This window comes from Diospyros lotus, chromosome 3 (genome assembly GCF_014633365.1).
Source record: "Diospyros lotus cultivar Yz01 chromosome 3, ASM1463336v1, whole genome shotgun sequence".
In the NCBI taxonomy this organism is placed as follows: Eukaryota; Viridiplantae; Streptophyta; class Magnoliopsida; order Ericales; family Ebenaceae; genus Diospyros; species Diospyros lotus.
The window spans coordinates 8,559,135-8,571,808 of NC_068340.1; the positions used below are offsets into that span (position 1 = coordinate 8,559,135).

General features: G+C 37.3%; 1 protein-coding gene across 3 annotated transcripts in view; it reads right to left on the reverse strand.

Moving 5' to 3' along the window:
• Window positions 1–12,225, reverse strand: part of LOC127797231 (uncharacterized) — a 31,309-nt gene extending 19,084 nt beyond the window's left edge. The window contains exons 1-6 of one of the 3 annotated variants that reach the window (XM_052329927.1): window positions 11,993–12,225; window positions 10,469–10,542; window positions 10,246–10,323; window positions 2,273–2,348; window positions 1,350–1,414; window positions 842–943 (exon numbers count right to left, since the gene is read on the reverse strand). In XM_052329927.1, the coding sequence (XP_052185887.1) occupies window positions 842–943; window positions 1,350–1,414; window positions 2,273–2,348; window positions 10,246–10,323; window positions 10,469–10,542; window positions 11,993–12,035 (438 nt within the window). In that variant the 5' untranslated portion in view covers window positions 12,036–12,225. The remainder of the gene's footprint in view (window positions 1–841; window positions 944–1,349; window positions 1,415–2,272; window positions 2,349–10,245; window positions 10,324–10,468; window positions 10,543–11,992) is intronic. The other 2 variants (XM_052329925.1, XM_052329926.1) reach the window with 2 other exon arrangements.
• Window positions 12,226–12,674: the final 449 nt, after the last annotated feature.

The following is a 12,674-nucleotide window of genomic DNA, read 5'->3' on the forward strand; positions in this document are numbered from 1 at the left end:
GGATTCTTTTCTAAAGTTAGTTGTTTCCTATTTTTGTAAAAAAGCTTGTATAAATCAAGCTTTTCTAGTGAATGAAAGGTGAGACAGTAAGGTTATTTTTTTCCAAAACTCTAACAATTTAGTCCCATCACTATTTGATCCAAATACCAAACACCCTCTAACTATTTGGGTTCAATGAAGCATCTCAATATAGATAAAGGGTCTTCATTTTGCTAAACTTTCCAAAACTCAAATACATAAAGGATTCTTCACTTTACTAAAATCACTAACTCACAAACAGCTCATGTAGTAAAAGGTGAATAACTTCATAGTAGATGCAGCGAATGCTTGCATTCACTAACCTATATACAAATAAAGCAACCTCAAACAATGAAAGTAAAGATACAGCAGTACAAGTACAACTTGGGAATTGCCACACATTGGTTTTCCCTTTTTTTGTAACTGAAAAAACATTGCATTTCATATCCTTATCTAGTACACATCTGTAACAATAACATCCATAGATGGTCAAACGTGCTCTCATGTTTGAGGGAGAATCCATCATATTGTGGAGGACTAGAATAAATTGAATGAACTATGTACAAGGTACTGATCAAGATTCGACCATCACAAAAATCAAATTTAAGGTATCTCTACCAAGCTCTCCAAAGATGTCATGCTTATTTATTCTAGAACTTGGTGCAATCAAAGATTCAAAATTACAATGTTATCCCTTGTGAGGCTCTGAAAAAGGCATGAATCAGTTGGGTATATAATGGGATCATTTATTCCAACTGTTTAAAAAGCAAATCTGCTGAAGAAAAATTTTAGAGGAATTGAAAATTGTAAAAAAAAATCTTACCGCTATAGATGAGTAAACATTCTCAAGTTGTTTGGCTATGGTGTTGCATGCATCAGATAAACTACGCTTGGTTGCAAACATCATGTCTGGTAGTTTCCATCCCTAAGAAAAAAGAAACAAGTATCATCAAAAAAAAAAGGAACACAATAAAAAAAAATGCAACACAGCTACCTAAATACAGCAAATTATTAAGGATGGGCTCTAACAAAAACGAGGAATTGCAAAAATGGACAGTGAACTATTTCAGTAAAAGTATATTTCTTAGGGAACAATCCAGAAGTTAAACTCTGAAAAAGTATTGTCTCGACCTCTACATCAACAAGAAGTCAGGATACAGTTGAGTGAACTAACCAAGATCCTCTAATACAACAGGAATATAAGCTATTCTAACATAAAAAAAAAACAGAACTTTCAGAAAACTTTAAGAGCAAAGATACTTTATAATGCAAACGAAAAGAACACTATTTCCCAGTAATTCCAGGAGATTTGTTGGGTATCTGACTTTTACCTTCCACCAAACATAACCACATCCTACTACAAGCACAATAACAACAACACCATATTTCTTGGAACCTGCACAGATTAAAATAAAATATAGATAGTGAGAAAGGTCATAACGAGAACTTCAAGTCCAATAGGCACAGTTTGTACACAAAGAACTCCCTAGAAAGATGTTATTTGATGCCATGTATGACCCACAGGAGGTTTAATTGAAACAGTCTCAAGTGTCATGACCCAAAGGGCAGTAGTTGTAATTGTACTAGAGTTTGTTAGTTGGGTAATAACTGAATGGATGTAAACAGCCTATAAGTAGCTGTAGAATAGAATACAGAGCAAAATGAAAATGACAGAGAGAAAATGAAAACTCAACGAGGATTTCAGCCAACAACAGAAAAGATAAAGATTCAGATACATCATAGCTGATTGGACTTCATAGATTATTGTGCCAAAATATTATACGACAAAAGCTCCGGGCAAGCATTTCCTTATGAGTTCCTTTTTTGCATTTTTGTACTCCTTTTTGTGTGTGTGTGTGTGTGTTGGGGGGGGGGGGGGGGGGGGTTGTTAAAGAAAGCAATATTAAAAGGCCTGCCTAAGGGGCTAAACTTATATGCTTTATGACATATAACATAACTATTTTGGTAAGTGGCATAAAGCATATTTTCCTTGCATAAAACACACAAAATAGACCCACCTAGTGCAATTAAGCCATGTGATTATTGTTGCTGTTGTAAAACAAATAAACCAGAGTTTTTGTCACTATCCCAGTGATTGGAGCATAAACAAACACCACAATGTTAATTTTAGATTCTCACACACAGATGCTCATAAAATTGGGAGATTCCCTGTTATGACGACGATGCTATTTCATGGTGCTCATAGCAAATGAATTTTCAGAAACAAATCTTGCCAACGGTTTATAGCTCTAACCTGATCTAGTTGAAGTTACAATTGTAACTGATCTATTTGATGCCAAGAGCTGCAGTTCCTGCCGCAAGCTATTTACCTATAAAAGTCAAGACATCTATCATTGTCAGAACTTAGAACTCTTAGGACACAATTACAAAAGGCAGTACAGACTATTAAATTGATTAGCACATCTAGAGAAGAAGTAAATATCATCCGCAAGATACTGAACAGTTACGCCACTATGATATCAACTCCCATTGATCTGACACAAAAACAGTAATCTGCAAAATATCAAACAGTTACCCAACTATGACATTAATTCTCATTGATCTGGCACAAAAACAGTAATCCTTTGCACTAAACCACACATCCATCCATTATCAGCAACTCCAACAAACTTAGGAGGAGATTTCAATACATTGAAAGATAAGCACATAAAACAAGCAACAAAAGATAATCTGCAACTGAGAGCAGAAAACCCTGAGGATGAAGAATCAATTGAAAAAAAGTGCTACAATAGAAGAAAGTCTTAAATGACTTTTTTAGGTGAGAATTCGAATCAGAAGACCTTCATACTTAGGGGGAAAAAATAAAGCCACATAGTAAGGGCAATGATGCATCAGATTCAGCATTGGCTTTACAGGGCAGAAAATATGGAGATGCACCCCAGACAGAGGATGGGTCAAAGGCTCAAGGCATGGAACCGCAAAAAGTGCTTGCAGTAAAGGTGCAAGTGCCACCTATAGTCATGAGAAGCACATTCATTCAAAATGTGTATGAAATACTTGCACCGGTATTTTCAATTGATTGCTATAAAGAGGTTAAGTGTGAAATCATAAAATCATGAATGGCATATTTCCTAAATGTTATCAAAAAGAATAAATAAAAATTAGCTTCATAACAACATAAAACAACAAATAATAGACAATCACTTAGTGCTGCTTTTGTTAAAAAGCTAAAATATATTTGATAAAAGAATAAATATAAGTGAAAAATAAAAGTCCATCTGGCATTTGAGTTTGGAAACCAACTGTTTGAAGTGTGGAACAGCAAGCAGCGAGAGAGAAATTGTGAAGAGAGAGGAATAGACAAATAGGTCACTAGAAGAGAACAACAGAGTGATACCATCTCCAGACCAAAACTAGCCACCAGAGCGAGCATGCTTGGCCTGCCTATGACAAAATACCAGTGAAGACCAGGTCATGGATGAATGACCACACACCAGAGCTTCTCTGGCATGTGAACCTTACTTGCTAGACTCTCTCAGCATGTGATGATTCAGATGGACCTCCAATTAGCCTCTCCTGGCTCACCTCTCATAGATCCATAACAATATGAGTTCATCTCGACAAAAAGCAGCAGACAAAGAATTGAAGATTTTGTCCTCAGACAAATTAAAAAGAAAAGAAGCTACCAAAGGCTAAAGAGTAGGTTGCACAGAAAGAGAAACGGGAAACAGAACAGAAACAGGAAAACAATATTTTTTAAAAAAATAGGAAACAATAATGCAGGGGAAACACATAAATAAAAAATATATATGGGCCCTTTTGTAAAAATAATTTTTAATATAGAATATTATACAAAAATAATCATTCAATCAAATATAAACATAAAATACGCATTTCTAATATTTTTCCAATATTGTGAAACTACCCCGAAACATTTCCAAAATTACAGAAACGACCCAAAAAAGTTTTTTCTGTGTTTATTGGCATTTTGGGGTTGGAAATGTTTCGGAAACGCCGAAATGGCACCGTTTTGATGTTCCCGTGCATAAGAGGCTAAAGCTTTTGATGATTGATCAAGCTCACTAAAGCGTTTCTTTGAAGCTTTGCTTGATGATTGATGAGGGTCTCTTTGTTGCAATCGACTAGAGAAGATTCAATTGTTATGTTTTAATGACTTAAACCCAAACAAAAGAGGCTTCTATCTTGTATCCACAAAGCACATAAGGCATGCACCATGCACCTACTCATGATAAGGCCCATCTCATTAGCTTACACAAGGACCTTAAGAAGGCACCTTACTACATTTCAGCAGAGGAGCAGAGGGTTGCCCCCACACCTTTGAAAACTATGCCCCAAAAAGCTATAAAGAAAAGCTTCTTGTCTTGAACCAACAAACAAATAGATTATGGATGTAGCTTAATGAATCTTAGCCATAGTTGTCAAAAGGCACAAGGCACAAATTAGTGCTTGCGCCTACACATTTATTCAAAATGATTATGAGGTAGATGCAAACTCATAGATCATAAATGACAAATAACCAACCCTATAATAACAAGTAATATTATTACAAAAAAACAATAGTTTCTTTTGCAATTATTTTCTTCTAACTGCAAAAGAGATTAGAGGGAAAAAAAATTATAACATAACACACTGCAAAAAACAATTACAGGAAAACAATTAGTTTCTTCTAATTTCTTTTGCAAGTAGAAGAAAGAAAAAAAAAATTACAGCAGAACACACAGCAAAACCAGTTACAGAAAAATAATTAGTTTCTTTTAAAATGTAAAAGAAATTAGAAGAGAGAAAAAAATCAGAAGAGCATACAATGAAGACATTTGTTTCTTAGCAATTAGTTTCTCCTAAATTGCAGAAGAAATTAGAAAAAAGAAACAAAAATGAAGTAGATCATAGACATGAGTAGTTCTCCAACAAGTGAACATCAATGCCAAAGGATCCCAGCAAGTGGGAGATCTAGCAAACCTCCGACTTACCCCACTAGGTCTGCCTATGACCAATATACAAGACTATCCAATCAAATCAACAAGAAATAAGGTCAAGGATGACAAATGGACAAGAAATAGGGTTTTAATACACATATATACAAGGCATGAGTAGCACACCTCATGCACCTAGGTAGCACCTCAAGCGTGGCGTTGCACCTCAGTGGTAATGAGGCGCACAAAGTTGTGCCTCTGTGCACTTCATGTCTAGGCACAACTTTGAAAACTATGGTCTTAACTACCACATCATGCAATCAAGTGAGAAAAATTCAAAGATCATAGTTGTCAAAGACGCAAGGCGCACTCAAGCGCAAATTAGTGCTTGGGGCCTAGGCACAAGGTGCAAGGTGAAGCACAAGCCTCAGGCACATGAGGCACACATTTATTCAAAATGTTTATAAAATACTTACACACTATTATTTTCAATATGTACCTACAAGAAGGTAGAGGCAAACTCATAAAATCATAAATGACAACTAACCAACCCTATAATAACAACAAATATTATTGCAAAAAAAAAAAAAAAACAATTAGTTTCTTTTAGTTTCTTCTATCTGCAAAAGAGATTATAGGAAAGAAAAAATTATAGCAGAGCATACTTCAAAAAATAATTACAAGAAAACAATTAATTTCTTCTAATTCCTTTTACAATTAGAAGGAAGAAAAAAAATACAGCAAAAGACACAACACAAAAAAGTTACTGAAAATCAATTAGTTTCTTTTAGATTGCAAAAGAAGTTAGGAGAGGGAGAGAGAAAAATCAGTAGATCACACAATGAAAACATTTCTTTCTTAGCAATTAGTTTCTTCTAAATTCCAATAGAAATTAGAAGAAAGAAACAAAAATTAGAGTAGAACATACAATGAAAAAAAATTACAGCATAAAATTAATTTCTTCTAAATTGCAAAAGAAATTAGAAGAACAAAACAAAAATGAAGCAAAATGCAAACATGGATAGTTATCTGAACATCACTGCTAAAGGATCCCATGGTGGGAGATCCGACAAACCTCCAGCTTACACTGCTAGGTTTGCCTCTCACCAATATACAATAATATATGCAATCAAATCAACAAGAAATAAGATCTAAGATGACAAATGGACAAGAAATAGGTTTTTAATACACATATACACAAGGAATGCGCCTTGAGCCTCGCACCTTGCCTGAAGCACGCACCTCTTGCACCTAGGCAGCGCCTCAAGCGTGGTGCTGCACCTCAGTGATGATTCGCTTCTGTGCACCTCGTGCCTTTGACAATTATGTCAAAGATCCACAAATAATTCTGAATCCTAGACTAACAAGATAGTGTCATGTACCTAGGCTTTAGTCTAGAGATGGGAAATGGGCGGGCCGGGCCGGCCCGGCCCGCATCCCGTTTGGCCCACCAATTTGGTGGGTCGGGCCAAATTTGGCCCACAAGGGAGATGGGCCAGGCCGGGCCAAGGAAATGGAAACTTGGGCCCGACACAGCCCTATGGCCCTTAATAAATGGGCCAAAGTGAGCCGGGCCAGGCCATGGGCCTGCTGGGCCGACCCGTGGGCCTGGCTATTTTGGCCGGCCCATGAACCATTTATTTTTAATTTTTTTATATATAATTTTTTTAAATATATTTTTTTATTTTTTTTCAAATGTAACTAATATTTTTTAAAATATGTTTATTAATGTTTACTTATAATTTTGATGTTTGTAAAATTATTATGTTTACAGTAAACATTATGTTTACAAAAATTACACTAAAATTATGTTTACAAACATAATAAACATTATGTTTACAAACATTACAATAAAATTATGTTTACAAGAAACATAATTTTTAATTATTATGTTTATAATTATTAAATACAAACATAATTTTTTAAAAAAAAAAATTTTGGTGGGCCGAGCCAGGCCATTTTAGCGGGCCGGTTGATGGGCCGGCCCACGGGCTATTTTGGTGGGCCGGGCCGCGGGCCACATATTACTGGCCCGGCCCGGCCCGGCCCTCATTTTGCTAGGCAGGCCAGCCCGGCCCGTTTGCTACAGTAACGGGCCGAGCTATGAGGCGGGCCGGCCCATTTCCCATTTCTAGTTTAGCCTAGGATTGGAATGACAATCGGAATGAGCTGATGGAGAGGAAGAAATGGATAGAAATGGGGAAAGAATGCAAAGAGAAATGAGGGAGAGCAATAGAGAGAAATGAGAGGGAAATTGGAGAGAATTGTAGACAGAGAATTAGAATTCATTCAATTCAATTCAAGCATACTCTTCTCTACATACTATAGCCTATTTATAGGCTATACAACTAAAAGAAACATTTAGAATAACAACCTATGTGTTGTAACAAAATAATAGAAATAGCTCCTAACAAACTAAGGTAACTAATTATATTATTGCCCTTCTAATTACCCTTGGGTCGTGACAATCACCTCTTCTTGAAAAGTTTCTTGTTCCCAAGAAACTTATTACGTTGAGTCATTATTATTCATCTAATTCCAGCCTTCTCTATCTGATTTTTCTTTCTTTCTTTCTTTCTTTTTCTTTTTAGGCCTTTTCTTCCTCGTTCTTAAGTGTCCAAGATCAATCTTAGTCGTAATTCAGCCTAGAACTTCAATAGGAGCAATCTGATAGAGTTCAAGTTCAAGACTAGCAGTAGTTGTTTCTGCACCTCCAAGGTGCACCATGACTGCACATTGAAAGATATCAACAACATCCTCAAAATGCAACAATGGAGGATTGCAGATTTGCCTTGGATACTCATACCAAGGTTGTTTGTGAGCATTACTATTAGGAGTTGCTGCAACTTCAATTCCAGCCAATGATTTCTCAATGACTGACACCTGGTTTCCATCTCGACCTTCTTCCCTAACATGACTTACATCTAGATTAGGTTGTGCATCACCAGGATCAGCTTCTTGCTCTTGTAGAGTGTGGTCTACCCCAATCTCCTCATCAACAACCTCCTTAGGCACATCCAAATGTATTAACTCTTCCCTTGGCTGCAAAACAACCTTAACTACTTTTTCTGTCAGAATTTCCTATCTCCATGTCGGCAGTCCAACAACCTCTTCTTCTTTGTGTATGCTGGATTTTTCCTCTATATGAACTTCTTTTTCAAAAATATTTGATGGTTCCTTTGCATCTGTTGTCCTATCTACCTGATTGTTACTAATTCAATTTGGATAATGGCATTCACCACTAATACCATTTCCGATATTGTAGTCATCCTTCTTGTTATTGCTGCTAAAATCAAAATACTTCTTTTTCAGCCCAAAATCTAAAATAAGCAATGAATTGCACTTCCATAATCTTGACTTCTCCTTCGACTGCTCCATTTTAAGGAAGTCCCCTTCATGAAAACTTCCATGATAATCTTCAAAGAATTCTGCAGGGAAGCTGTAATGATACTTCTTAGTAAGTATCATTGCAAACTCCTACAATTGTTTGTGTAGCATCCGGCCTAATTCCTTGCTTGATTTATGTACCACACTTCTTGTTCCCTTGTCCAATTGGTTAATCCCCTTCTCCTGTTTCCTGTTGTTTCCAGCTGAATTTGTAGCCTTCTTCTGCTGCCATTGAAGCTCCAATTGCCTCATGCGTGCACTGCTTTCCAAGGATTCACAAGCAGGACATCCAATTGAAAATACAACATCCTTCGACTGCAATTGAGACCCCATGGCCGACATCTCACGAACATAACACTTGGAAAACCAAGGGATAGGGGTTCTATACATACCGCTCTTCTTCAAACAAGTTAACCAAAATTCAAAACCAAAATTAACCTTTGTTTCCCTTTGCTCACAGCCTCAAGCACCAGCAATCAACGAGCTGAATAAGCTGGAAGAATCCACTTCTCACACTGAATCCGCCTAATCCGTTGCGCCACTCTGATCTGAAACTTAATTGCCAATTAGAGCCGACTAATGCAATATCGTTCGGACCTACATCCACTTCACACCTTCCTGCATGCCGGAATTGAAATGGTTCAACGATCTTCCCAGCCGCGCCTCTTCTTTCGGCCTCAATTGTTCGCCTTCCTCTTCAAGACTCGGACATAAGTGTCTGCTGCACCTTCCAAGTTCGAACTGAGGGTGCTCGCTTGCTTGGAGATTAACACCTCCCACGCCTAACCACCTTCCAGATTTCCAGAGTTGCTGGAAACACCGTTCAGCCAAGTCGCCTTCAAGTCTTCTCAATCTAGACCTAATCGTTGAGACGAATTTCCCTACCTTCAATGCGAATTGAGACCGCAGCCATGCAACTACCGACCAACACCACCATACCTACTGTCGCTGGCCAGAATAGGCTCTACTCGCGATTGCTATGAATTCAACAATATTCTTCGGTCAACTCCTTCTCACCCAATCACCGACCACAGGCTGGAGGATCACAGCACTCCTTGAGTTCGCCTTGATCGACAAGTCCTCATAATCCAATTACAATCGCAGTAGGCTCCGATCATACCACCAAAATGGTTCAACTTCGTCACCTTGTCAATTCTGTATTGTTTCCGGAATCGCCTCTTGCGACTCGTTCCTTTCTGCCACCGATCGCCGGTTAGCTTCAACACCTACCATGGATAGGTGTCCGTCGCGGCTCTCCTTCAGATCCGAGTTTACACTCACCCCCTCGCATGTTGGAATCAACTCCGAGATTCACCTGGGAATATTCTGGTTGTTTCTCTGTCACGAATGCATAGTTCACCGGAATAGTTGGAGTTGCACCAGAAGAAGAAACTGACGGCAGCCGTCGATATCCGTTGGACCTAAATCAGTAACGAAAACCACCGAGGAACGATGCTCTAATACCATTTGTCATGTACCTAGGGTTTAGCCTAGGATTGGAATGATAATCGGAAGGAGCTAATGGAGTAGAATCAAAAACAGAATACTGGAGAGGAAGAAATGGACAGAAATGGGGAAAGAATGTAGAGAGAAATGAGGGAGAGAAGTAGAGAGAAATGAGAGAGAGAGAGAGATTGGAGAGAATTATAGAGAGAGAATTAGAATTCATTCAATTCAATTCAAGCATACTCTTCTCTACATACTATAGCCTATTTATAGGCCATACAACTAAAAGAAACATCTAGAATAACAGCCTATGTGCTGTAACAAAATAACAGAAATAGCTCCTAACAAACTAAGGTAACTAATTACATTATTGCCCTTCTAATTACCCTTGGGTCGTGACAGATAGATCATAGTAGCTCACAATCAAAGAGCCAACAGATCCAGGAAACTGACTAATTTTAAACAGGCAAGCATAAAATGACATAAGAAACATGAGAACCTGCGCTAGCAAAGAGTCATTCTGTGGCTTGGGTCTTGATGGTTTAGAATCATCCTGCCTAATTTGCTTAAAAAGAACCTGTGGTGAAAGAAAAGAATTATGGACCTCCCTAGCCTTTAAAAAACAATCGAACTTCATAAATCAGCAATATACACAGTAACAAATAAAGACTAAAATATCCTAAACAAAAATAATTGCTTTTAAACCGGTCAAGAGATCATACCTTGACAGCCCCTGAGAAAAAATCAGAAACAGTGGAGGCACCTCCTTCTTTTGCTAAAACAGACCCAATGATACCTGAAAGCAATTCAATATCCATTCTCTGGTAATTTAGAACTTTTGATCCAAGTCATAAGCACTTGGATACTTATAAGCAGAGGATACGATGATACAGTCATTATTCATCATACTATTCTTACTTAATGAAAGTTTCCAATTCAACCCTGAGCATCATCACCAAATTATTATACTAAAATTAAGAGTAAATTTCAATTCAACCCTGAGCATCATCACCAAATTATTATACTAAAATTAAGAGTAAATTTCACTCAGACCCCTGTGGTTTAAGCCATTTGCAAGGAGACCCCTGTGGTTTAAGCCATTTGCAAGGAGACCCCTGTAGTTTAATAATGTCTTTAAAAGTTCCTGTGGTTTACTTTTTCTGCACAAACCACCTCCCACATTAAGTCACTGGCCCAAATAGGTTGTCTTTGCTGAATTTGAATTATCAAGTAACTCATAGTGGGTTTGCGTGAAAATGTTCAAAACCACAGGGGGTATGGGTAAGTAAAACCATAGAGATCCAAATGTGGCTTTTGACTCACTTGAGGAGGATTTCTGTAGAAAAAAACCACAGTAACCTTCAAGATATTTTTAAACCACAAAGGGTCTTCTTGCAAATGGCTCAATCCACAAGGGGTTTGGATCAAATATACCCTGAAATTAAGAATCAGTAGTTTAGCAATAAGGATCAAGAAAACACCTCAGGAACCTAACACCTCAAGTTTCACTGTCCAAAGTATGGCTGTGTGCACCAGTAATGGTATCAGGGCTTTTGACTCAACAGTCCAAGGATGAGCACACATAGAAATTGAAAAAGAAATAACACAGAAATTAAATAAAAACATGAAATATTAGAAGGAAGTTCCGGAAAGCAAGAGCAGGCAGAATTTGATTCTTATAGTAAATATATAGAAGTAAGCAATTTGACTTTCCTTTCAATTAACAAATCCTTAGTTCCAAGTATAGCATATACTAAACTCCTTGCAGAAATTCATCAATTATAACAATTCAGGCAGTCCGAAAAAGTGTAATATCATTCTCTAGACCAGGTCTTCTGGATTTGATTTGCTTCTTTGCACAAGGGCAATGATATACCCATCCATGGTTTCCTACATTGGCAGAGCAACAGCGAGCACATTGCAAAACCCTCTCCCCCTCCTATACCCCTACACTAAGGGTAGTAACCAATCTCTACATGACCAATAACGAGAACGAACACGACTCGCTCGATGCAAATCCCCAAAACCAACAATTTTAATTCTCAGCCACATGCCAATTCAAAACAAAACTAGGGTTTATCCAAACCCCCAATTTTCTTTTCACCATATCCAAACCTATATACATACGCAACATAAGCAGGCAATAGTAATATGCAGAGATATAATTACACCTACATGGCCATACATACACACCCGCGCGTGTGTGGGTGTGTGTGTGTGTGTGTTCATGAATTATATGCACGGACCTGCACCGACGAGAATGGATAGCTTGCCGAGAGCAAGAGCCATAGCTGTGGCGATGTTAGACGTAATAGTCAAGTCGATCGGATATCAGAGAAAACTTATTAGAGAAGAAGACATCTCTCTCTCTCTCTCTCTCTCTCTCTCTCTCTGGTGGCTCCAGTCGCAGACTCGCAGTCCTTCTCCTTCCGATACTAGGAAACTGGAGGTAATGACGCAAACGAATCAGAGCCCTATTCTTATTAATGTTAGCTTCGCTGCCTCGCAACAAAACTGTAAACTCACGCTTAGCTTATTATAACCCAAATAATAATTAATAAACCGCCCGCCTCCAATAAGTTTCTTTTTTCTTTTTTCTTTTTTCTTTTTTCTTTTTTTGTCTCTTACTTATATACATGTGAAGTTAATCCAAAAGGATAAATTAATTTGGCATCTTCGGAATCTTTTTTCCTGGAAAAGAAATAGAGATATTTACTGTAGTTAGTAAAATTTTTAGAATATTAAGTTTAATTTATATAATTTTAAATAAAATAATAAATAAGAATAAATTTTATTATTATTTTAATATGTTATTAAATAAACTAAGGTGGTTACATATGTAAAAATTAATTGGATCGAGACAATAACTATAACACCTAAAAATTTCAATTTAATGGAAAAATAATGATGAGAAGAATCCTAATATGA